The following is a 27,495-nucleotide window of genomic DNA, read 5'->3' on the forward strand; positions in this document are numbered from 1 at the left end:
CTTGATTTATCACATGTACTTTTTTCTCAGTTCATAAATTTGTCCATCAATAGGGGATATTATATTCAAGCATAGTTCGCTGTTGGCTCTATTTGAATATTTGTGCTTGTTTGTTAAGTGAATGACTGGAAAATTTGTGAGCAGAGCGCACCTTAAAAAGTCAAAATTACGTAGCTTTTATATTGGCTATAAACTACTTGATTTTTAGGCACTGGTACATCTATATACTTTATGTTGCCAGTAAAGCCAACCAATCATACATATTCTGCCCGTGGGAAATCTAATTCATCTCATTTTTCTCTATACGATCTTAAAAACAATTGGAATCTTGCCAAAACGAGGTTTTTGAATCAATACATAAAATACAGACACAATAAGTAGAAAAGGATCTAGAATTTTTACTTCGTAGTCATTGCACTGGCTATTAAAGATATAGCTAAGGTACAATATCGTATCTCTAAATGTAAAAGCACTTAATTTTTTGAGATATAAAAGCAATTCAAAATCATCAAATAAAATTTAGCTATAAAGGTGGCACTAAAACCACTTATATAATCCATGGAAATTCGGAAACACAAAAAGAGTCGAACCAACTGTCATGCAACAGCAGAGTTGTCAAATCAAAGCAAAAAACACAAAGCGATATGCCCTTTATAATGTCACATTCACACAACTCAACACCGGAATGTATTATCATAAAAGAATTCCTTTCTAAATGGATTAGTCTATATCCCCAAATCATGCTCTAAAAGCACTCAAAACGAATAAAAACAGATCAATTGTTCCAACTGTTGTGGCACTCGTCGTCGATACCGCTGATGATTTTGTAGTTTTACGACTTGGATCTAAGAAATCATCCGTATAAGCATTTGTGTCAAAATATTATTTCGTGCACGATTTTTTTCAAAGTGACGTAACTTATAAAACTAGCTTGCCAAGCATCAAATTTTTAGTGAGCGACTTTTTGCAAAACAGAAAGTAAACTGGATTTGAAATTTCATTTTCATTAAGCTATAGCTAAACTCGGCCTTGGAAGCGAAAGAACAGAATACAAGCTTGATAAACAAAGACAACTTCATCGAGTGAAAAAAAAGGAAAAGAAAGGGAAGATATTTTGACATCCTGGCAGTTCAAAGAGACACTACATGAATCATGATGAGTTATTAACACTAATTTAAACCACAGCATTAACCTGGCCAAGCATTTACCAGTGGGAGAGGGTGGGGGCAAAAAAACTAAACAACTCCTCACCCGGTATGTGTATGGGTTATGGGGGTTATATCTAGAGGGGGTAACTTACCCCCCCCCCCCTTTGTACAGACATGACCTTAACATATAATTTTTATTTGGTCAAGAATTGGCTTAAGTATCACTTTTCAGTCGATTACGTTTTGGGTACAATTACCTTTTATGTATATATACAAGAGACATCTGTGTTTGACGTCTATGTAGCCTTCTTTAAGATTTCTTCAGCGAACTAGTCTTGTTTTTATGCTGTCCGCTGAGAGACAAGGTATGATGCTTTCAGTTTTTGGGGTTAGTTGTGAGATCGGTGGGGATGAATTTTGTTTCATTTGATAACTGAAGGATTCAATTATCAATCCCTTTTTTTAAATTGAGATATATTTAGCTGAAATGGAGTACCAATGACAATGAAAGTGAAATCTGATCGATAGGATAAGTTAATTATAAACTTGAACAGCCATATATATCGCAAAACATAGGATAAATCGGAAATTCATTTTTAATGATAAAGACATCCATATGCGACTATGCAGTTTTGGTTGTTGCAGGTGCCAAATTAAAAAAATAAGCGTTGGTTAAAATCTGACACATAATAAGCTAGAAACATATCGCAACAATTATCATAAGAAGCTTTAGCTTTTCTTTGATGGGGTAGTTGTGTTTGGCAGTCAACAAACTGTGTATATTTAATTTTAAGGATGAAAAGTGTTGTCAATGTGACAACACTGACGATATGTTATTACTTTAAAAACTATACATTTAAAAACAAAAACTAAAAGATAAATCTTAGATAAATCCAGGCTTAGATAGATCCAGGGAAGGGACAAAAATACTGCTGCTTGATGTCCTTGTTACTTTAAGGAGTTAAAATGCTCAAAAAAGGAAATAATATCCTCGAAATCATTTCAATAATTGAGATTAAATATCTAACATTTACTCTATAAAAGTTTCTGAACTAGAAATATACCCACAATGTAACATCCTTATGGAGCTAAATTTATTCCAAACTGATCATAGGTTAAACTATATTTCTGCAATTTTATAGTGTTAATACGTCAACAGAGGCGGTTTTAGGCGAGGGACAAAGGAGGCACTTGCCCCAAGAGCAGAAATTTTAGGGGAACAAATTTTAAATAAATAGTCTAACATTACCCATGTCGGTACACAGAAACACGGGTGTTTTTTTTACATATGGGAAACAAAAAATAATAATACTTCACTTGGTTTGATTACTATGATATACAATTTATGTGTTTGTTCCTACCTTAAAATCGAATTAAAATCAATTGTTTTGCAGGCATCAAGACCTGGCTAATTGCAGAAAAGGCTAAAACAAATAGTCCGAGTGATTGAAAGGCAAATATAGGATAAGCCCTTTTTAGGATTGTATAAAAATAATGTCATTCCATTTGTTGATAGATAAGTTTATCTGTCATCCATTCATAGGTCATTCCTAGGGCAGAACTAAGGTAGAAAGTCATAGAATTAAGGGATGAAAGATTGGATTGATTTTGGGTTGCCACGTGACGGACAATGTCCACTGGACTTGTATTTATAATCATTGTGTAATTTCATTTTTCTTAAAAAAAAGTAGAGGGTGCAGTTGGCAGTAATTACAAGCAATAGAACCCGAAATTTCTGATAAGAATTTTCTCTCGGGAGCAAGAGAGGCCAAACCACCACTGTATAGATTTTACCCATGTCGGTTCACAGAAACATGGGTATTTTTTTTTATGAGTATGGAAACAATAAATAATAATAATTTCACTTGCTGTGATTACAATGATATACATTTTAAGTTTTTGTTCCGACCTTAAGTGTTGGCACCACTAATATTTTCTCGATGTCTTCTACAGAACCTAGGATGTCATAAAACATTCAATTTCCCCAGACTGTTAATATTAAATTATAATATTATTAAAATATTAAATTATAACAGCCTACTAAGCCTAAACTTGGTGTGATTTAAATTTAATGTTTTTTAGAGCATTTTAAGTTATTTCTGTAGAGCATTTGACGTTTTTTTTTTCGAAGATATTTCCGGAATTAATAATATTTACATACTTTAGTATAAAAATCAATTTTTGTTTTTTTGTTTTTATAATTTTTTTAATTACTCACTCAGTTTTTTTAATTATTAACATAGAACACTGAATCCCAGCCCCCCCCCCCCCTTACAGCCAGTATGCACCCGTAGATTGTGAGCAAAAATTTGCTGATTTTTGTGGTTTTCATTATTTGGTGTTATTATTTCTTATCTGTAGTTGGTTCACAATGCCAAATAATACCAATCTGGGAAAAAAACTATCAAGTCTGTAAGAGGGAGAGGGGAGGGGGCTTTAAAGTGAGGAACTCGGCTAGGGGTGCAAAAAAAACAAAAACAAAAACAAAAATAGAACAAAGCAAAATAAAACACAATAACACCCACAAAAAGAGAACATACTTTTTGTGTGGAAATATCAAAGTTTCATGTTCAAAAGACCTTCTGTGGCCCTTCTCTTAGCCATCAATTAATACATAAATAACAAATTTTTTAGGAGTTAAATTATTGTATATGTAAATTTATTTATATGTTTGTTTGTTTTTTTTAATATTGGATTTAAAATTTATTTTCTAACATTAATTATTAAATTAAATAAATACTCGATTAATATAAAAAAAATAACATTCAAAGGCAAAAAAAAAACAGTGGGAGACTAAATAAAAATTTTCAAATTATTAACCACAAAATAAAAAATTCAGTACAATAATTTTAGAAAGATAATACATAACCGGTGCGGACGTGATGATCTTAGAAACGTAACTAACAAAAATTTTATTCTTTTCTCTTTTTTGGATTCAATAACTCTTGCTTATGTTAATTTTAGTGTTCATGTTCATTATTTGCAACTACAAATTCATCTTCTTCCAAAAGTGATGGACGTTAGTTTTTTTGTTTTTGTTAATTTATTTTCAGTCTTGAATCCAAAAATCACAAATATTCCATTAGTTTGTTTTTGGAGTATAATTTATATTTTTTAAGCTAAAATGCGAATAAAGATTTTAAAAGCTAAATAAATTTTCTGTGAATAGCTTCAGTTAAAGAATAAACTATATTCAATAGAAACTGAAGTGTGATAATATTTATTATGATTCTTAAAGCTGAACAAACACAATTTGATACTTCCTCCCTCCATTGCCACAATACTTTACTCGTTGTTTATCATGTCTTTCATTTTATTCTTATTTAGTCTATTTATTACGTCTGTTAGTACCACTTAAGTCTCCCACCCAAAACAAATTAAAATGCAGTTTATATGTTTATTTTTCTTATGTTTTAACTACTCATGGTATTCAACTACTCGAGCAAGGTAAAAATTATGTATTGGTATCATGACTTATGATCGCTTTACATAGTCTTTTTATGGATTTGCCAAGTAACTAAATAGCTTTCTAAAACCTTTGATCAATCTATAAATGGAGCCTATTTATGGAGCCGATAACTGGAGAAAAAAATAGCTTCCATTCGCTATATACCAGTACATAGTGAATACAGAGTTCAATGCACAGACAAATTTCACTTAATCATTCAAGATGTATGTTGAAAATGTAGAAAATAAACCTTACGTATGGATGTCACGTAATCTAGCAAACCTACTATGACCAATATGACAGAGTCAGGAATATCAGAAGATAAACACGGACATACGCAATAGTATATAGCACTCACCCGTCATTTTTGTTTTTTCTTATAAAATTGGGCTTTTTTTATATTATAAAAACTTTTTATTTAAAAGTCTTTCGTTTTTTTTTATAATTTTGTATTGTTATAATATTTTTAAAATAAATTTTAAATTATTTAATCTATATATTTTCTTTCCCCTTCCCCCCTTTTTTACAAAAGCTTCCAGATGCGAAGTCAAAATATTCGTACTTTAATTATTATTTTTACAAAAAGTTTTTTAAAATTAAAACTTCACTGTCTTTTTAAAAATTATTCAGTTTTTTCAACATATTAATTTCTTTTAATTGTATATTTATCAGAAGTTGGATATGTATTTTTGTTTTCTCCCTGGCTATTTTTTTCACATTTATCGAAGCATGCACAATCACTGAAAGTCTTATAGCAACTTGGCAAACAAAGAAAACGGACTTTAAACAGTTTAAATTAAGTAAAAAAACAGCAAATTTTCACATTGCGTTACAATTCTAATACAAACCTGATAGAACTTGGCAATTCACAACGTTTATTTGCAAATTTCAAAAACGATCCTAACCTTTTTCTTCATTTTAAGACCTTATTAAAAAAAAATCCATGATAATCGAATTTTGCATCTAATAATTGTAATTAAATTTCATAATCATTATAATTTTAAGAAGTGTCTAATTTTTTATTGATAAATAATATATCTTCAAGCAATTGTTATGATCCCTAAACACCGATTCCCCAATTCCCCTACTCTCTATTAACAAACTTCCCCTATTCCCCAAACATCGAAAAGGTTTGAATGGTTTGTTTCTTCTATTTTTTTTATATATATATATACAAAAAGCAGCCAGAAAATTTGAAATTTAATACTAAATATAGAGACTGCCGAAGCTCGTGTCATGCTTCATAGTTATTATTCTTATTTATTTCTATACCACAAACCTAAGACTATCCTGGAGAAAAAAAAACAAACGGATTACTCACCCTTGGCAGTTTTAACGATAATTTCTGTTGGTTAACTGAAGCCAATGGCATTCTGAGCTCTTATTTCTACTTTATAAAACGTGTCCGGTTTCAAGTTGTTGATTTCAAAGCTCACAACTCCAGGTGCAACTTCTTTTTGAATGCTGGTTCCAGCTTCTGTCCAATAAGAGCCAACAGTACTATTTCTAGCCTGAGAAAGAAACACAATAAAAACGAATATCAATCGCCATTTTTGTTATCTATTAAAACGGTCAAGGCCATGATTAATTTTTTTTGCGAATGAATACATGCCAACTTCAGAGGGGCAAGGGTCGGTGACAAAAGCCATCCTAAAAGGACGGCTCAGGAAGCTTAGCCCCCATAATAATAATAATAATAATAATAATAAAAAAAAAACATTTTGTTCCTTTCAATCTCATTACGCTTAGTATTTTAACTGTCATACTTTGTTCCTTTCAATATCAGTAGGCCTTTTTTATTAACTTTCATAAAAAAAAGGATAAACATGAGTAAGCTACAGAGGGGCAGGGTCGGTGACAAAAGCCATCCTAAAAGGACGGCTCAGGAAATTTATCCCCTATAATAATATTAATAATAATAATAATAATAATAATAATAAAAAAAAACATTTTGTTCCTTTCAATCTCATTACGCTTAGTATTTTAATTGTCATACTTTGTTCTTTCAATCTCAGTACGCCTGGTATTTTAACTGTCATAAAAAAAAGGCTCAACATAAGTCAGCTTCAGAGGGGCAAGGGTCAGTGACAAAAGCCATCCTAAAAGGACGGCTCAGGAAACTTATCCCATACAAAAAAAATTATATATAAATATAAATTAATATATATATAAAAAAAAATATATATATATATATATATATATATATATATATATATATATATATATATATATATATATATATATATATATATATATATATAATAAACCAAATTACAAACCGCAAAAACATTCCACATTTTGCTCGCTTTTAACACTACTTATAACAAAACTAGCGTATGGTAAATTTTCTAGCATAATAATCTATACTGGCACTTCCATTCGTTTCAGCTTAAGGTTGTCACGGAGAATTTTGGGATAACGAGGCAGAAACATAAAATTTTGCACCATCTCAACATTCTACGACTAAATTCATAGTGTAAATTTACCCCTTGGAACTTTACTTTGAACGTTTACAAATAAATTGCCATCGCTAGCCATCATTCCTGTACCCCAGAAGGCAAATTACCCTAAAACTCATTCAATTCTCTCATCTTCACATTCCTATTTCTTCAAAAAAATATTTAGCAAACGTATCCAGCTTAGAAAATGGACTCGGGACACAGTGAGGCTTTTTGATACACCTGGTGCTACAAAATATGGTGATAAGAGGCCATTTGGACAAGAAACAGATTGTCTTTCCTTATACCTGTTGAAAAGGGAAATCTCCAATAAACATCGATCTTCTCAAAATAATTAGTCCGTGTATTTTTTGCTTTGGGTCTGTTTGGTCTATTGCACCAGCAAGTTAGGTTTTTACTTGAATCCGAAGTGTTTTTTTGTTGTTTTTTTTTGGAAGTAGACACACTTGAGAGAAAGAAATAAGAAAGAAAGGATGGGCATGGTTATGGCAAGACAGTGTCCTTTTAATAACTCTTCAAAAGGGAGTGTAGACTAAGCTCTAACAGACAACAGCAGATTCACCCCCCCGCGATATATCCAGCTTCTACCTCCCCCCACCAAAAAAAAGAAAGAAAACCCGAGCGACATCAGGAGTGGGACTGGTTAAGGACAGCCTGCCGAAATTCAATTAACTATAATAATACATGGATGATTCCATATAATTAATTTTAGCCTTCTGAATTTTTTTTTTATTTTGACTACTTTCTAATTAAATTTTAATAAGGAGAAATATTGCAAATGAAAAATAAATCTACACACACAAATATGATTACTCACAGGAAAGTATACAATCTGGAAGTTGTCAATAGGTAGGCCATTATCAGGCATGATTCTCCAAGCCAAGTCGTACTTCTGAGAGTATGCAGAATGGACAATACCGCCGGTTGGATTCGACAGGATTTTTGGTTTTTCTGGAGCTGCTCTCTTTGGCATCATATATTGGGTTTGTGCTCCATACGTAGAGAATCCAACCGGGTTCCTTGCGAAGAAGCGGAAAACATACGTTGTCTGTGGTTCTAGATTTTCAAGGATGTACGGAGATTCTTGAATAAAAAAGACACTATTAAATTCATCGTAATTTAATAGGTACAAACTTAAAAAGACACACTGATCAATAGTTTTGACAAATCAAACTAGCAAACACTATTTGAGACCTATCACAAAACACAAGTAGTGAAATTTTCAAGTATACTCTTTATTCGCTGGGTAGAAACCCAGGGGGAGGCATAAGAGCCACCTCTTCAAACCACTGTTTTCTGAATTTTCTGCAATACCAACTCATTTAGCATGGATGACCTTTTTTGGCCATGGAAGAGATATTACATTACTCTGTGGCTTGCTATTGAATCTCAACTTTATGAATGGCTTCTCACTATGGTGTCAATTTGGTGTTATAGCGCAGGCTATAAAGTTAAGACTAGCAGAAAATAGGCTAAACCAGGCTCAAAATGAGTCGTTTATCAAATCAATTAAATGTAGAGAAAAGAAAATGAGAACCATGAAAAAATAATAATTGGCTGGTTTTGATTATATTGTTTCTACCATTTGAGCGTTTCCATTTTTTCGATTTTTTTTACTTATGTTTATATGTTTTATTTTTTTAATTTTATTTTTATTAAATTTACAATTTTATTTTATTAATTTAATTTCCATAAAAGCAGCCATTTAACTTGGCCCTCTTATCCTGATTCAAACCTTCTGTAACGCAGTCATGATGGTAGTCACTATTATATTTGGAAAACGCCACTGAATGGTATGTCTATCTTTCAGCTAGCAAATTAATCAATTGTATGACCATTTGACTGACAATAATTGAGTGATGTTGGCTGATAGCAGATCAACTGGTAAAATTGCCTGGTCGATTAAAAACAAGCCACTTTATTACAAACCTTTGACCATGAGATCTATATAGGACCTTTTCTGAACTATCAGATGTTTAGGTCAGTTGGCATTTGAATTCATATTTCTTTAGGGGCTGATCGTTAAAAATCATCGAAACAATAACGTTGTTGCCTCTATAGCCTCATGAAAACATAACTAAAATCAACAGGTCTGTTTCCTCTCTTTCAAGTGAAGAAAGCCCATTAAGTTGAATTTATTGGCGATTCATTTTAACAGATTGGCTAAGATACGATTCAAAAGGTAGTTTTAAGTTGTCAAATATTGTTAAAAGTAAAACGAAAATAAATTATTCTGTATTGTCTGATTTGTCTGCTAGTTTGATTTGTCTAATTATTATCTGGCTTAGTGCAGTAAATTGAATTTTTTTTCATGGCTTGGTGAGGAAGATACTGAACAAACTCAAAGAGATAACGCATCCAGATTGTCCAGATAATGCATCCAGATTGTCTAAAGAGTATATCTGAACCATCTCAGGAATGGCTACGGGTATTTAGTTGAAGTTTTATTGGGGATGATGAATTAAATAAAAAACCCTGTGTGCATCCAGATTGACAAAAAGACGTATCGGAATATCTCAGAAATGGCTTAGTGTATTAGTTGAATTTTCGGGGAGGGTTAAGGGGGGTTTCATAACTAAATCCAAAGACAAGCCTGGCACATGACAAGCAAACATGACACAAATCACACTAGCATGACACTGAGAGATAAATGACAATTTTAGAATCAGAAGAAAACATATTTTTTATTTCAGTTTTTAACAATTACAGTTACAACATTCATTCAAGTTACAACAATTATTCAGTTACAACAATAACATATTTTTAATTCAGTTAACTAGTTTTCACTATTGAAGAAGAAGATAGTAATGTATACAGAAACTAAGCAAAGATGATTCTACATTCCCTTGGGACTATTAGGACACTGAATAAATATTTACGGGATTTTAGTCTTCTAAGTCAGGAAGCTCGATAAAGAACTTGCAGTACATATAAGTAATCTTGATTTCAGTCTGAGCATAAATCGTGAACATATTATGGTAATTGTAAATTCCAAAGTATAATCATCTACTGAATAAGTACAATCAAAGCTCTCCAAAAGTGACCCCGCGCACCTCAGCGCCTCTAGAGGGTCAATGTTGTACTAATTAACCGCTCCGAGCCAATAAATTAAATTTAATACAGCTTTTACGGACCAAGTATAATCACCAACGGACCTAGTGATTTTTTCGCCAGGTTCGCATAGGTATGGAATCGTCTCCGGAGACGCGGACAAAGGGTCACTTTTTGTGTGTGGAGAAAATAGGTTTTGTCAGTACTTGTTCAGGATGTGTTTATACTATGGTAAATTCAAACGTTCTCCCCTGGGGGCTCTGATTATTTACAAACAACTGTAGAATAAGAGAAGTTATAATGAAAAGCACAACAAATAAGATAATAATTGAAAAACACGAAACTTTGAAAAACATTATATAAGCCAAACGAAAAATACTTTGTGAATGATACAGCAAGCAAAAAAATTACGAAGAAAATAAAATTTCTACAGAGAAGAAAGGAAGGACAGCTTCTAATAGGGATTCGAATTTTTTCAGAGATATGGAAATGGTATGATTTGTGCTTATGTTAATGGTAAGATTTGGTAAAAACCAAATCTTACTGAAATTGCATATACTAATACTACTACTACTAACAACTCACAGCAGCACCAAGCCGCCTGAGGCCAACACAGCTACGCACGAAATTGCATATAGTATTATTACATTATATTATTTTAGTTTTATTATTTAGCATGATAAATACATTTATAATCCTAGTAGTATTATATTATTTAGCATTAGTTTGTCTTAGTATCATTGTTATTATATTAGTATTATAAAGTTAATATTTTTCTTATTTGTTTGAGACAGTGACTGAACAGATTTCAATGTGAAGCTAGTCAAATCGACTTCTTGGGCAACTATTTCGTATTCCAATGTCCAATTTTTTAACTCTTTCAGAGTATTTTTTTCAAGATTTTTACCTATTTTCTTTTTATGAAATAAGAGCTTCGAAATTAAAGAGTTAATAAAATTCATCTACTCTGAAAATTCTCAAACACTAAAGAAATAAAATTGACCGATTTGGCTTTTAAATTATACATATAGATGATTCTCTTATAGTCTAAGGATTAGAGACATTTGTTGACTACAAAGGTCCTTGCGTCAGTTCTGCTGCAGATGGAATGAAACCCCAGACAACATATCGCCAAGCAACAATCAATCTACTCTACCATCAAAGGCACGGTGATATTTATCATTCATGCATTACTCCCGGTTAAACTATGGCCGAAAAAATCTACTCTATTTGGAGGCCAGAATCATTACTACTGTCAAAGAATTATTTAACCGTTGGTTAACACCTACTTACTGTTTCTTCAGTAAATCATTTCGAAAAGTGCCTGCTTTTAAGACTTGGAAACAATAACGAACTGAGTAAAACTATCACTTGAATGTCAACAACTAGGTGACACAAAGTTCCTATATAACAAAGACAGAGAAAAATGAATACCGTGTTACTATGGATTTATTGCTTGAATAGATACATTGTAATACGCAAAACTCATTTAAAGATAAAAGCAGATAAAAAGTTAAAAAATATAGATAAATAACATAGTATATAATATTAAAAATATATTAATTAATCATAATTTTATGTAATATTATTAAAAAAAAATTAAAAAGAAATTATGAAAACCTTGCTGTTTTAATGGAAGAAAAATCTAACAGGATATATTGATTACGCGTGCTGTCTGTAGTATATTATAAATTAATATGTCTATGTGTGTTTCTTGCTGGATTACACAATTATCATCTATTTTGATTAGATTTGAAATATATGTGCCCACTTTAGATTTTGAAAAATACCAATCATCATTTTTTTTTGGGGGGGGGAGGAGGACGCGTAAAAGTAGTAAAATTAAGTTAAAAAAAAAAAAATTTGACCCTCCTCCCAGATTTTAAAACACAAATTTGTCCCCCCCTAAACTTTTGTGCATTTTCGCCACTCCGGAGGTAGAAAATAAACTCCAATTTCCTTTCATTTGAATGAAGCCTGACTATGGGTACTGTGGTATGATAACTCCCGTCCTACTACAATTTTCTTTTTTTTTATCATAATTGATTACATTTATGTGCTTACCGGCATAAAAGGTTCCGGTCAATTTAAAATTATCGAAATAATTGGGGTTCAGAATCTGCTCAAAGCACCATATTTCTTGCACCAAGTATCTTTTAAGCCTGGGTGTCAGAAATATTATCACCACTGAAGAAATTTTAAGCACTTAAGAAACATTTCTCTAGCATTAATCACCCTAATTAGAGGGAACCACCTATATAAGCCAGAAGTGTGGTTTATTTTTTCCTTATCTTCATTAATAAAGGAGACATAAAGGGTTACCTCCCTGACTTCTTTGCATAAAATTAATAAAATTGATTTTATAAAACTTATAAAAAATTTAAGTCTATCATTTTTGTACAAATAGATCTAAGCTCAAATAATCTACTTTAAAAATACGTGACTAGATACAAAAAATCGATTTAAAAAAAATGTGCATCATTCTAATTTTCAATTATCAAATGCTATTAATACCCTAAAAAAACTCTTTCGTATTGTGCCCTAAATTACAGCGTCCTGACATAATTGTTTAGATTAGTCTCATTGTAAAACACGATCTTGATTGTAAAAAAAAAAAAAAAAAAAAAAAAAAAAAAAAAAAAAAACTGTAATTATATGAATGTGCATTTGTTGCTCAAGATTGTAAGCATCATTCCTTACTGTTTGTAAAAGCTACATATTCTTTGTATTGATTTGATTTTCACTTTAAAAAATTGAACAGCTCATATATTGTAATAAGACCAGGGATTTACCGATCGGCCATTCTTTGGATGGGTTTTCAGCGGCCATTCTTCATTCTGCTTCCTGTACTGCACAGCGTAGGAGATCAGTTCTCTGCCACCAGTGTTTTGGGGACCGAAAATCTTGAAAGTTATCGTCGTCGCTAGAAATAGAGGTTCTATCACACTGAGAAAAGAAAAGAAAGTTCAAGTGCTTTCAAATACAAAAATACCTTTTAATACACCTAATAAAAAAAAGTTGCAGGACGGACGTCAAGTTGCACAAATAGAATTAGCTAGTCCAAAAGAGAATGGGTAGCTTATCAGAGTAGAAAATGGCATTAACGTCGGCAAAAATAAACCCTCAACGCCATCTAGCGTTTGGCGACAACTGACATTTTTTGAAGCTTTGTAAGCGTTTCTCTGTCAGGAACTGAGATCAGACACCTATTACTACCTTTATCGTACCAATTACACGAATTAAATTATTCATTCCTATTATTACACTAAAAAAAAGGCCACCAAGCGCTAGATGGCATTGATAGTATTTTTTTGTCGACACTTGCGCCAGTTCCCACTCTTAGAAGATACCCATACTCTTTGGCTAGTCTCTAAATAGTTTTCATGTTCTAAAAAAAACACAACTGTCATTCAAACAAAATTTGCAGTTCAAAAGTAGAAAAAAAATTATCTCATCAAATAAAGCCCGAGAAATTCATTTTGTTTATCAAATTCGTCACTTGGCTCAATTAAAGACAAATTCCAATAGAATAAAAAGACTTTTGAAGAACACATCTTTTGGACATGCTTTAAATATTTCTAAACAAAATTTTACAAGCCTTAGCTTCGTTCCCTTTCCGTACAGTTCCCTTACCATTACAACACAAGCTCATTAATCTGTATTTTGACATAATAAAACAGCAGCCATGCCAAAATAAACCCAACCAAGGATAATACTTTGACTCATGCCCCTTTTAAAAATATTTTTAAAGATAAAATGGCGATAGATAACATAATGTGAAAATCAAATAATAATAATAATAATAATAACAACAATAAAAAAAATACAAACCGAAAAAATAAAAAATAAAAAACCACTTTTTTATAAAAAGAGCAAAAAAAAAGGGGAGAAACGTGATATAACTGTCTAATCTGTAGGACAAATTCTGGCCTGGAATTCACCCGCAATCCGTTTAATCAGCCTAAAATTAGGGCCAGCAGTCTAACAAATGTGAAAGTTCCCACTTCAAAAAACAATTTACAAGAAGATCCTGAGAAATATTGCAATACATATATAATTGTCTTGACTTCTAGCAGCAAAAATGACAAAAATTATCTTTACAGAGGGAAAACGCGGAAAGGCTTGAATTTCAAAATAAAAAGCAAAGGCATTATGCTTAAAGAGACTGCTCTTACCTGTTACAGTTTGGAAGGTGGCTTGAGTAGGGGGCTGAGGTACATGAGCCTGTTTCAGAGTGATCAAATGTTCAGCCTTTCCGTGCTTATTCTCAGCCAAGCATCGATATTCACCATAGAAACTATCATCCTCAGGAGTGACCTGGAAAACCACAAGTCAGGTTACAGCAGAAGTGATCAGGTATCTAGTATGTATAGCATCTGCTGATGCAAGGGGACGCTTATCTATGAACCACAATCGCAGTTGAGCACAGATCATCCTCTGAGAATAGCCTCACAAAATCCCTCCAGTTATTTCAGAAGCGTTTTGATGGGAACTAATGTGTATTCCACATCTACCTAATTAACCCTCCCTCTTAGAAAACTTGGGTTTCCTAGGATTATAGCATTATGATCCCTGGTTAGAACGATAACTCTTCCTAACTACTTGTTTCCTTCGTCAATAAGCTTTAAGGCTCAAGAACTTAAAAATCTTCATCAAGTGATCAGTTGTATAAGTAAATATCATAAGGCAACAATTTTTTTGTCTATTTGTGTTTTAACATCTCTATCTCTCTCTCTTTTTTCGTCCGCTTGTATGAAAAACAATCTGTAAATAAAGCGTTTAAACTAGTCTATATGTCACTGGTATGTATTTTCATTTCCGCGTTTTAGCATATAGATGCGTATACAATTGATCTAAAAAAAATTGTTTTATAGATAAAGTGTATTATGCATTTAGAATGGTAAGTGTCAGCAGCGTAGTGTCCGATGAAAGCTCAATGACGGTTACAGTCCAAAACATGCTTGTAAAACGTTACCACTAAGTCCACTGGTAATCTAGCAAATATTAGAAATCCAAGGATTTACCTATCTAGGATTATAGTAAACCTAGAATTTACCTATCTCTGGAATTTATAGTAAAAATAAAAAATCAAACAACATTTCTAAACAAAAAAATAAATAGCTATACTGAAAACAAAGTTCAAAACAAAAGGGAAGAATAAGATTGACGCTTAAAAGGAGCGTAAATAAGATTGTACTAGAAAGGAAACTTCAAATGAACAAAAAGTGCTGTGAATAGAAAAAGTCAAACGAACAAAAACTACAATGAATAATGAACCGAACATAAATTACTATAATTAGAATAGAGATATCCCTCCCCTAAAGACTAGCGTGTTATTCTTTATCCAAAAGACAATTTAGCTAAAATGACAATTAATATTTAGCAAGGTAACTGTGTCACCACTTCATATGGTAAAAAAGATTATTTTAAAAGATTATTTAATGACAGTGTTGGCACCGCGCATCTTACAATAAACACTTTAAACAATACTTATGTATTCATTTAATGTTAATTCATTAATTAGCTAGTTCAAAAGCCACGTCAGTCTATGTAACAGAGGTCCATAAAATAAACAGTGAAAACTTTTAAACAGGGTAGAAGGTAGAATTATATATTCAATTAACAGCACGGGCATCCAACCATTTTTAGAAGGCAGAAGGATAAATTTGCTGGATAGATTTTTTAAAGGGTAGTAACAAATCCTACTATCATCTAAAAATCCTACTAAATTCTCTAAATTTCACACGCACCGTAAAGAGTGTATCAAGCAAGGCCTTATCCAGGGGGGAGGATGAGGTTTGAACCCTTGGGGGAGGGATTAGGGGGTTTGATCCCCCTCGAAACGTTTGTCCGACTCGTGAAAACGTTACAAAAATAAATATAAACAAATTTTTGACGGGTTTTTAAATTTTTTTTGGTCCACATCCCACCCCACCCCCCACCAAAAGTCCGACCGGTGGGTCAAGAAGATTAATCAACAAAAGGTTATATAATGTTTATTTATTGTGTCTAAATATTTTCTGACTAACAATATGATAAAGCAAATCTTTGAATGAAATTCATCATACTGGCGTTGAAAAATACTTCGAAGTTAGTATTCGACAGTAAAAATATTTTCGATTATTTACTCCTGAAATGTATTTACTTTCGGTATCTATTCTTACTTTTAGAGAATATCCTAAATACTTCAGAATATCAATCAAGTGCTTTGGCGGAAACATCTCAAAATTACTAACACATGGAATCAATTAATTTGGCTGCAGAACGGAACAATTGACTAAATGCGACAATTCTTTATTAATACCGTACTTTTTATTATTTTCGCAACACACATAAAGTCAAGTACTAACATTGATAAGGAAGAATCATGAATTCTATGGCTTAAATTATAAACTTTTCTAAGCTTTTCAATACATGGAAAGAAGCCTTGTTTCTTATCTAATATAGATAATTGTAAATTTTATTATTTCAATAACTGTTGGTAGAGTGCAACACACAATTAATTTGAAGAGTCATAACATTGGTGACATAAAATTATTTTTTCTCTTTAAATTTGAAAATTGAAATATTGACTTTTTTTCTTCTAATTTTTAATAAAAGTTTACAATTAAATTTTTTTAATTTTACTTGAAAAAAACGAAATATTTTTTATATTATTAAATAAATTAAAATTTTTATTTTAATTATAAATTATTTATTTATTAAATATTAAATAAATATTTTTTTGTAATTTTTTTAATATTTTATATAATAGATATTTTTTTATTTTATTTATATAGGGCGAAAAAAAAACAACAGTGGATATCAAGGCCGTATCCAGGGGGAGGGGGTACCGAGTTTGAACCCCAGATAAAATTTTTGTCTGACTCGAAAAGACGTAACAAAAATGCATATAAACAAACTTTTGATGTTTTTGTGTTAAGCTTTTTCTTGTTCTTCCCCAGCAAAAAAAATATACTGGATACGCCCTTGGTGGATATATAGAATTATTTTAGCAACAACTGCTGAAGCTACAACCAAGAATGTAAATTATCTGATAGTCTGATTCGATGCGATAGTTAGTGTCCATTTGGAACACGTTTTGACTTGTGAGTCAAGAGTACAGAAAAGCTAGAGTGAGGTACCGGCCAAAATGGGTTTCAGACAGTCAATGAACAATAAATTATGCTGCAAAGAAAAGTCAAAAGAGTTCACGAAATGTTGAAATTCGTGTATGGTGACAAGTGTACAGCTCAGAAAACTGTTTACGCGCAATTTAAATGCGGAAATGTGTCCATAGAAGACTAAAAATATTCGATATGTAAATTAGCCTCAGTAAAAGAAAATGTGCAAAAAATGGCAAAATTGTTTGTCCAAACAGGCAAATAACTATAAATATTAATGAAGAACTTCATCCCACATAGACCCATATATGCGATAATTTGCAAATGAGACAATTTAGTGCTGAATGTGTCCCCAGACGTTGGTATGATGAACAGGAGGAAAATCCTATATCAGCTTCTTTTGGCCAGAAAATGTGTTAATGTCTGTCCTTGTATTTACGCTATGAGCCCCTATGGGACTTAGAATAAATGCATGGTACAGTTGCACGGTAAACTGAAAGACGTTTTGTGAACTCAGTTTATAAAAATACCGTATCTGCAATATTTTGGTCACGGCTTGGGGTTGATTTGAAACTTTCAGGGAGTGTTGGAGAAACATAAGAGGATTTCAAATTTTGTGTTTGTGGAAAGGATGAGGGTCCCAAATTTCTTTTTTGTACCTGATCTGCCATTGTGTTATATCTCTGTTTGCTTATGAGCCCCTGTGGAATTTGGGCTCACTGATAAATCAGAAATTGCTGCGACTATTTTGAACCATCAATCGAGTTTCATTCGAGGGGTTGTTCTCTCTCTGGGCACCACTGTACACCCCCCCCTGGGCACCGGCTGGGCACACCTAAGCTTTTTTTCAGAGCTTTTAACTAAATCAAACATAATTTAAGACGGTCAAGTAAACTTGACTTAAAGTTAACTATTCTAAATTTCTGAAAGGAATTTCCAGAGGAATAATTGGACCAGCACACCTGGGCCCCGGCTGGGCACGCCCGTACACATGTTTTGGAAGAGAGCAACCCCTCGGTTTCATTAGTTAAGCTGCAGTATATTTTTATCCATACTTTTTCATTTTAAAAGAATTGCTTCAAAATATACAGAAAATGAAGTGGTTAATTATTTATTGCTTCGTCAATTCAAACTATTCCTTCAACAAACTGAGCAGAGTACTTAAAAAACTATCAATGTTCGTTTTAAAACTTTTATTTAGGCAGTAATTTTCTATACGTTTGGATGAAATTAAATGAAAAGAAACAGCTTTAACAAAAAAGTGTCCTTTTATAATAGAGAAATGAAATTGTAAGTCCCAAATGTAACTGCTCTAAAGAGAACTTTTTCCTTCCCTATAATGTTGATTAGTATCGTACTTTTTTTCTCCTCAGTTTTTTTACGTTTGACAAATAAAAACCACACTAAGATTAACGTAACGCTACAGAAAATTTAGACGTAACACGTAACGCTACAGAAAGCGCAAATGACACCAACGCAATTTTATAGACATTATCTTTTTGGGCTATTTTATATTTATTTGATTTTAATTTTACTATAAAATTTTTTACTTTTACTAGAAATTAAATAGAAATATAAAAATAAAAACGCTTCTATGTTTTTAGTTTGATTTTGTTATTAAACTAATTTCTGTTCGTTTGATAGTCAATATATAAAGAGAAGTGTCTCTTAAATACAAGATTTAGTGAATTAATCGCTTTAATTTACGATTGAGTTGGGGTTTACTTGATCTTTTTCATAGTGGTTTTTTTTATTTTTAGAATTAAAATATAATCATTTTTTTCTATAACTTTTACGTTTTATTTTATTCATATATTATATTTTTGATATTTTTTTGTTTCCTTTTAATTTTAATATTTTGTTCTTTTATTTTGATTTTTAATATATCAATATAATTTTCAATAAAAAATTATTTTGTTGAGATTAATATATTTTATTTATTATTTTTTTGGGGGTGTAAATTATCTATTTAAGATATTTGTTGGTTATTTTTATAGTTACTATATAAACATACTTTTATATACATATTTAGTTTTTTTTTTTTCATATATAAAATTTACAATTTTTTTTTGTTTATTTTATAGTTTCATAGTGTTGTATGTTAGTTTGATATTTATTCTATACAAAGACATTTAACTAAATTATAATTTTTATGTATTTAATATATGTAATTTTTTATTTTTTTTGGGTTTCATTTATATATTTATGAGTTTTTTTTTTTATTTTTATATTAAAAATACAAAAAGAATTGTATATTAATTATAAGTTTTTTTGTATTAATATATTAATTTTTCTATGTTTGTGTTTTTAATTTATCTTTTAATTGTGGTTTGTGTTAGTTTTATATTCAATATATCAACAGAATTGTAAATGAATTTTATTTTTTATTGTATTAATATATTAATGTTCGGCGTGGTGTGGGGTTATTTTATATGGTAATATTGTTTGAAGTTATTGTGATTGTTAAAATATCAATATACTTGTCCAGAAAAGTCAAGTTTGTTTAGTGTAGTAGATGTTAATTATTCGGTTTGTTTTTGTTAAGTTTAATATTTCATATTTTTTTTTTTTAGTTTTATATTTAATAAATCAACATACTTTTATATTAATTTTAATTTTTATTTGATTCATATATTAAATTTATTATTTTTTTTTGTTTCATTGATCGTTTCATAGTGGTTTATGTTCTTTTTAGATTTCATCTATCCATAGAATTGTCTCTTACTTTTTAGTTTGATGTGATTAGTCGATGTAATTTCTTATGGTTTTGGGGTTTCATTGATATTTGTAAGATTTTTTTTTTTTCGTTTTAGATTTCAATATGATTCTTTACTTTTCTTTAATTTTTTTTTCTTTTCAGGGAAATAATAGAAACAAATCACTGTAGTGATCGATATAGATAAGCTGTTCAGTTTACACAGTTATTAAATATAAATAAGTAAGACAAATGATACCAAAAATGACTTTCTCCATCTTTGTAATATATTTTTATCGGCGATTGTTTTAGTCAGTGAAAGTTATAACGGCTATTTCACTATGGTATTTAGTCGTAGTATTTGGGATGCCTTATAAAGGAAAAAAAACAAAGAGAAAAAAGAAGCCAAATTAATGCATTACTGGTTTTACATAAATTTCCCAGTCATTTAGAAGAGAAATGTTTTTTTTCTGCTAATATACAGTACTGTCAAATTTGTGTTTGTGTAAATTGTATAGTGTTAGTCAATTAGTCTTTAAAAAAAAAAGTATTTACATTTTTTTTTTCATCATAATTCCAGGGTGTAAATTCATATTTTTATAAAATTTTCTTAATTGCATAAATACGAAGTTAAGAGTTAAACAACTATTTTGACGCTAAAATCTAATAAAAACGGATTTAATCGATTTGGCTTCTCAACAATTTATATGAACAGTTCATCAGAGTGCATGCATTTTTTTATAACTGAAGCCTAAAAGTGCAGTAGGTTTCTCAGAGGGTGCAGTCAGTAGGTTTCATTGAAAGGTGACAAATCTTATAGTTAGTCTTCTAAGTATACCCTGTTCTCTCTTATTGCTTGAGGATCGAGGGCGAACTTTTTTTTTGGGGGGGGGGGGAGTGGGAAATTAAAAGAAATAACTCCAAAAAACCAAATGCAGGTAATTAATAAAACGAAACAAGTAGAAAAAATTGGCATTTTTTCCTTAGAACAGTCCAACTATAACCCTAAATGAATATTTCGACCCTATATCCAAGGGACGTTCTCAGCAAAACAAATAAAAATATAAAAGAAACTCACATTAATATAAGACCATTAAAACTAAAAACTATTAAAAACAGTCCAACCTGTAAAAAAGTAAAACTTTTTTACATTGGGGAAGTTCAACCCGGACTGAGAAACGTTACTTTAACGGTCCTGGCGTACCTTCCCTGAAATTAGACGTATAGGACTTTTTTATAAGTGTGTGTTTTAACGGCCGTATTTACATGTAAGCTTCTTTTATATTTTCATTTGTTTTGCTGAGGACGGCCGAAATATTCATTTAGGGTTAAGGTTGAACCACCTTAAGAAAAAATTCCCTTATGTTTCTACATGTTTTTTGTATATATTGCAAGGGGACTTAGGATTTTGTGTTTGGGGGAAGGGGGGCAAACATTTTCCGGTCCTCACGAAATAGCATGCGCTACGCATTTTTTCCTTTTGTGCCCATGTATTTCGCAAGGCTCTTTGGCTAGATTAAAATAAATAAATACTGTACAGTTCTAGAGGAAAAGTTTTAAATAAACAAACATAAATGAATAATATACTAAAAAATACCAAAAGCGTGCTTTCTCCATCTTTGTTATATATTCTATATCGGGGATCGTTTTCGTCAATGAGAGCGTTGTAACGGCTGTTCCACCAGTTGATTGTAGCATTTGGGATACTCGACGCTCTGCAAGTTAAGTTCACAGGTCGCTGTGACCAAGTCCACATTTCCTTCATAGGAGTGTCATCAAAGTTCGGTCTAAATTCAACAGTAATGTGACCCATTCTTTCGGCAATTCCACCTAAATTTATTAAAGAGTTATAATCAAACACACTTTATGAATGCAACAAGTTTTTATGAGTAGATACCCTATCATGTTATGGTTAAAATCGATCGGTGTTTCTGATCCAATTTATAAAAACACTGACTTTTTCTCTCTAAATCAAGTTTAAAAAAAAGTAAAGGCTAATAAATCTTATTTTCAATTTCCTATAAAAGCTGTGAAAATATCAAATGCTTTCTTTTGTTTAGGTAATATAGTCATCGTTACTGCAATAGCAAAAACCTAGTAAAGAGTAAATCATAGCCAAAGTAACCAAAAAAATCAAAGGACTCTGTTGTATAAAATTTTAATAATGACCAAGCGGTTGATAAATAACTGAGCACTTGTAGTGAGCGGGGTCAAAACAATTAGTTTCAAATACAAAAGAAATAATAGAAAAATTAAAAAGTAGCATTGAATTCACGAGAGACGAGGAGCGATTAATAACAACAGATGTCATTTTTTATCCGCTGGGCTTTGTCTCCTCTAGCCAAAAAATACCCTTATAGTTCCTTCTCATTTCGTAATTTTCCCAAGGATAAAAACACCTGACGCTGCAAACAGATTTAATTACCTACAAAGAAATAGTATCTACCAGTTGAATACAGAAACAGATTTCAATAAAGCTTTCTCTAGAAAGGTTTGGTTTTTCTATTGCCCCAATATCCTTTTCCTTTTAACCTCCATCAGCATAGCTTGAGAGCATTCATTTATCTAGAGGCATAGATTTATTACCCTAATCCTCAAAAAGGCATCCTCAAGGATTTTAATGGTTTTCGTCCCATTACACTAATTTTCTGTTTTTATAGAGGTATACAAGAGCTTCATTTCTTTGTCGTGGAACCACTCCCTAGATAATTTAATTGATAGAAAATAGTTTGGCAACATGCCGGAATCTTCTATAGCGCTCTGCCTCAACCTAAGAAGTGAGTGAATATGTCATGTGATTTGGTTTTAAATTAAATTATTTATCTTTTTACCAAAACTAGACAACCTGAATAACAAATTTAAAAAATTCACCAATTTTGGTAGAATAACCAAGTTACGAATAGCAAATCAAATTATGGGTATTTTCACACAGAAAAACTCTCCATTAGTCAGCCACATTTTACAGCACCATGCGTTATTCATTAGAAACATATGCTTAACATTTTATATACCTGAGGAAATAATTATATAATGAAATATATTTAACTAATGCTAAAGACACCTCCCTCCGCCAATAATTCATCATACACCAAAATTTATGCTAAGAAAGACTAAGACTATGAATCACGCATGCTACCAGGGAATTTCCAGTATTCAACCCGTTCTGTTATTATACAAACTATGACTAGATGCTTGGCTCGACAGGATTTCAAATGAGCTAACAAATGATAATCCTGCAAAAAAACACATCAGCAGACTTGAGCACCAACCTTAGGATTGGAGCTTCATCCGATATATCATTCACATTAAACTAAATAGTCTTCAAATTCGTCTATATTCCTGTTTATTTCTAACAGGATTAGCCTCAATTCTGTAGCAAAAATTAAAATTGTAATGTGTTTTCGAAACATAATGGCAGTATTGTGGCGGATTCTCATCCCGGATGAACTTCCGCCTACTATGGCCTGGACTAAGACACTGAAGACAACGCTATGAATTAACGCACCTCAAGCAATACAATCAAACAAACTATACTTATGATACATAATTATTTTGGATTCATCTATTTTGTTTATTTCACAGTTCTACGTAAGGTCAGGGATAAATAGATACTGTGAAGAACACTTTTTGACTTCCCTCTATTTTTTCTTTTTGTCTAGGACTGATTGGAGTCAGTTTAGTTTTTACCAAGTGAACCCTTGCAACCCTGATTTTTTCAAATGAAGTGTGTCCTACCCTCATTTACTGGTCAGGGAGCCTTTGTGGTGATATGGACGCCATACTTACACATCATATTGCACACAGTTTGTATATATGAGTGAAACAATTGTTCATTTAAATAGTATCTAAATACAAAACTAAAAAAAAAAATAAAACAAAACAAAACTAAACAAAAAAATACAACAAATCAAAGAAAAAAAACAAAATACAAAACTGAAAAGATATCACCCAAACATACAGCATGATTTACTTAGAAAGCAACATAAGTTTCTAGTATGTAGTTTGAAGAGGATTTTACACAATCCTGTATGAGTAATAATAGAACAAAACCATGGGACTACTCAGTCGCACAGGTTTGCCGAGAAAGGATTGTATTTAGAAGACTCTCTTTTCCTAAGCATGGGATCAAAAAGTCAGATGTGATACATGTTTTTTAAATCGGCTGCCATGTGGACCAAAACACCCAGATTAAGCTGAGACAAAAAGCATCGCACAAACTACTTGAATTTTAATCTTGATTTCGTAACTGAAAAGCTTGGAAAATTTACAGATAAAAAGGTTGAAACTGGAGGTAGTTTTAATTCCAACTTACAGATTCTCCATGCCTTGGATCTCCCCCCTGGGAAATCTAACAACAATGTGAGAAACAAGCGAGTTAGTAATAAAAATCTATTATTTTTTATTTATTCTTTTTTTTTACATCCAATCGTTTCTTAGATTCAAGTATATTGCTGTCTCTCGGGAAAAACAACGCTTACAAAGTTGTTAATTGACTAGAAATTAAGCAATACATGTGAAGCTCAATAACAAATGCATCTGTTTCCCCAAAGACAAAAATAAGGTGTTTTCTGGCCACAAAGAAAACATAATAAAGATCGCTTGAAGCAGCGTTGATTGGTGTCTAAAGTATTTGTATACATACTTCAGATTATATCCTATCTCGACGCTGGAGGGAGAAGGTAGTCCTTGAAGCACCAAGAAAATTAAATTAAAAACATTTTTTTCTCCTTACCCATCTTAGGTTGACAGCCATTCATACCTGAAAACTGCGATTTTAAAAGATCTTTTTTTTTTTAACTATGAAGTTTTCAAGGCAGGGCCTCATTTTCGGAATGTAAAGTGTTTTTACAGTTTTAATTAATAAAAAAATTATTTATATTTTTTTGTTAAATAATAAAATATATAATAATAGCGAGATATCTGGAAATTTTGTTAACTGAAAAAAAGTGTGTTTTTTTTTAAGTGCCAAGTGTTTTTTTTTTAAATGACCGTTTTTCCAAGTATTAATTAATATTCTTATGTTATTTTAGTGTTTTTTTTAATTAATTTTAAAAAGATTAAAATGTGTTGAGTGTCTCATAATAAACTATTACAAAAAGACCTACCCCCAACGTAAATTTAAAAATAAAAATAAAATCACAGTCACCCATGTGCAACGATATAGGTCCACGGGGGGAGGGGGTATTGGCCGGTGGAGGGGGTAAACGCTTAGAACCGTTATTATTATGCTGCGGTAATCGTTGTTCCTATCTGGTTTTTTTTTTTTTGCACATGGCCCGATGAGAATTTTGTAGCAATAAATATATGTCTATCTGTCTGTCTATGGCTGTACAATTTTAAAATTAACCAAAAAAAATAATTAATTTTTGTTTTCACTGTTCGGTATTTTTACCATTTTTCGAAAAATCTTCCCATCCCAGAAAATTTGAGAAGAAATAAAACCGGAATAACTTTGCAATTTTAGACTTGAAAATTTATTCCCAATTGAGAAAAGGACTACTTTCTAGTTTTCTCTTAATATCCCTAACAGTATAGAATATTATGTTATTTGAAAAAAAAACATTAAAAAACACACTTAAATCAAGAATGGCCCTCCCAAGTGGATTGAAGATGTCAATATATCAGCCTAAAATTATTGATCTTTTTCCCCAAGTTATAAAGTTTCTATAAAATAAGTTTGCATTTGAAAGTTTTTATTAATTTTTAAAGAGAGTAGGTGTGACTTAAAATTAGGATGGGTAAGTCTAGGAGAATACACATGAATATGTTCGGCTGATTTTGGTCATCAAACATCAGCTTTATGATGCTTCTTCGATCTTAGTTCATCAGCTTCTTCGATGAAACGAAGCTCTTATTTCTTCTTAGTTCTTTGATAAAAGAAAAGGGGAATTTTCAAGTCTAATAATATGCTTCAAGCACCGGATATAAATAAGTGCCCGATATGCTGCTAGTTCCTTAGCCAGTAAAATGAATCAATACACGGTTTTGATGAGTATCGGTTCCACATAAATGTGAAGCTTCTGAAAAATTGTTTCAAGAAAATTAAAGGCTAAATTTTTAGGATCTTTTGGTTATTATTCAAGTTCTTCCTCCCTTTCCTGAGAAGTAAGGAGTTTGCTGAGAATATTTGGCAATCATCCCTGAGTAATAAAAATCAGATATGGCAAGGGTTTCATTAAAATAAATCTATATAGTTTGATAAAACATCATTAGCAAATATACATCTAGCTTCTTCAGGAGAAGCGTGGTACAAGTTAGATATTACCTAAGTATTTTATCCATTTGATAAATGCGGAAAGGTGTTTTATACATTCTCATTGCCTAATAGGTTTGGACAATTTAGCAATAACCTTCAAATCTTCCTTTTATTCTGTTTTTGCTTTGACATATAAAAGTTTATATATAAAAGCATCTTGAAAATGAATATAATTAAAATTTAGATCCGTATATCTTCAGCCTTTCATCCCGTCTTATCTAGAAAACAGCAAAGTTTTTTTTTCTTTAATAATAATAAAACCAAAGCTGTTAACCCCATAATTCCTCAGTAAGAGCAGAAAATAAACCACATCTGTTCACTTCAAAATAGACTAGAAACGAAATGATTCTGCAACAGGAAACATTCTTAATTTGAATCAGTTTTATTCTTCAAAAGGACACTGTATGGAAGGCATTTTAGCAGTTTTACACTCTTAAATTTGATTTTTAAGGTTTACAATGAAACAGTTTTTTTTTTTTTTTATTCAAATGAGAAAAAAAATGTCAAAATTAGAGTATTTATATAGCTGACTGATTTGGCTTCATTATGTAATGTGATGCTAACAATTAGTGTAAAGTAGTCTTCAAGTTAATACTATGTGAATCCATTTAAATTAGAATTATGATGTACCCGTCCCTCATCTGAACTAAACAGCGGGAGATCCGATATTTTTTTTAAGCGGGGGGGGGGCCAAAAATATAGTGATTCGATAAAAAAAATTAAGGGGGGCGCAAAATAGGTTGATCACATAAAATTTCGTGAATAGCAAGTTTAATTAACGCAAAAGTGAGTTCATTAAGTAAATTACACGCCTTTAGACTACGCTAGGGGGGCCCTCGCCCCCTGGATCCGCCACTGGAACTAAATATGCTTCTCCAGATGTGAATAGTGGATGCAAGTCCCACTAGAGGCATTTCACTTTCGGAATTTTTTTTTTGGTGTGAGATAAGCGATATTTTTGGGCAAGGCGCAAGACAACATTTATCAATGCTTAGAATGTGATTGGAATTAAATTACCTGAATTTTCAGCATAGCATTTGTAGAGGCCGTCATCGCTACGTGTAGCACCTGAAATGGACAACTTGGCAACAGCGCTGTCAGGCTCACCTCCAATACCTGAACCACCAATGCTGGCCTCAACGCTAACCCTAGGGTCTAGAGTGTTGACACCAATTTTGTACGTGTTATCAGAGCCTTCTTTAAGAAAAACAATTTCGGGAAGTGGATCGCCTCTGGCAATACATTCAATCGTGATGTCTTTATCTTGCACCTAACAAAAGTAAATATTTTAGAAAGCCTGAGCATCAGCTTCAAATACAGGTTTTAGCTGGTTTT

At 31.6% G+C, this 27,495-nt stretch overlaps 2 protein-coding genes across 2 annotated transcripts in view; one reads left to right on the forward strand and one right to left on the reverse strand.

Moving 5' to 3' along the window:
• LOC148950179 (uncharacterized) overlaps positions 1–27,495 on the forward strand; it is a 555,619-nt gene that overhangs the window by 222,366 nt on the left and 305,758 nt on the right. The window lies entirely within an intron of this gene.
• Positions 5,910–27,495, reverse strand: part of LOC148950180 (fasciclin-2-like) — a 55,113-nt gene continuing 33,527 nt past the window's right edge. The window contains 7 exon segments of the mRNA XM_089091315.1: positions 5,910–6,107; positions 7,873–8,127; positions 8,130–8,138; positions 12,899–13,029; positions 14,282–14,423; positions 21,502–21,734; positions 27,178–27,430. Coding sequence (XP_088947441.1) covers positions 5,910–6,107; positions 7,873–8,127; positions 8,130–8,138; positions 12,899–13,029; positions 14,282–14,423; positions 21,502–21,734; positions 27,178–27,430 — 1,221 coding nt within the window.

This window comes from Artemia sp. Qi Xiang Cuo, chromosome 7 (genome assembly GCF_049724085.1).
Source record: "Artemia sp. Qi Xiang Cuo chromosome 7, ASM4972408v1, whole genome shotgun sequence".
Taxonomy (NCBI): Eukaryota; Metazoa; Arthropoda; class Branchiopoda; order Anostraca; family Artemiidae; genus Artemia; species Artemia sp. Qi Xiang Cuo.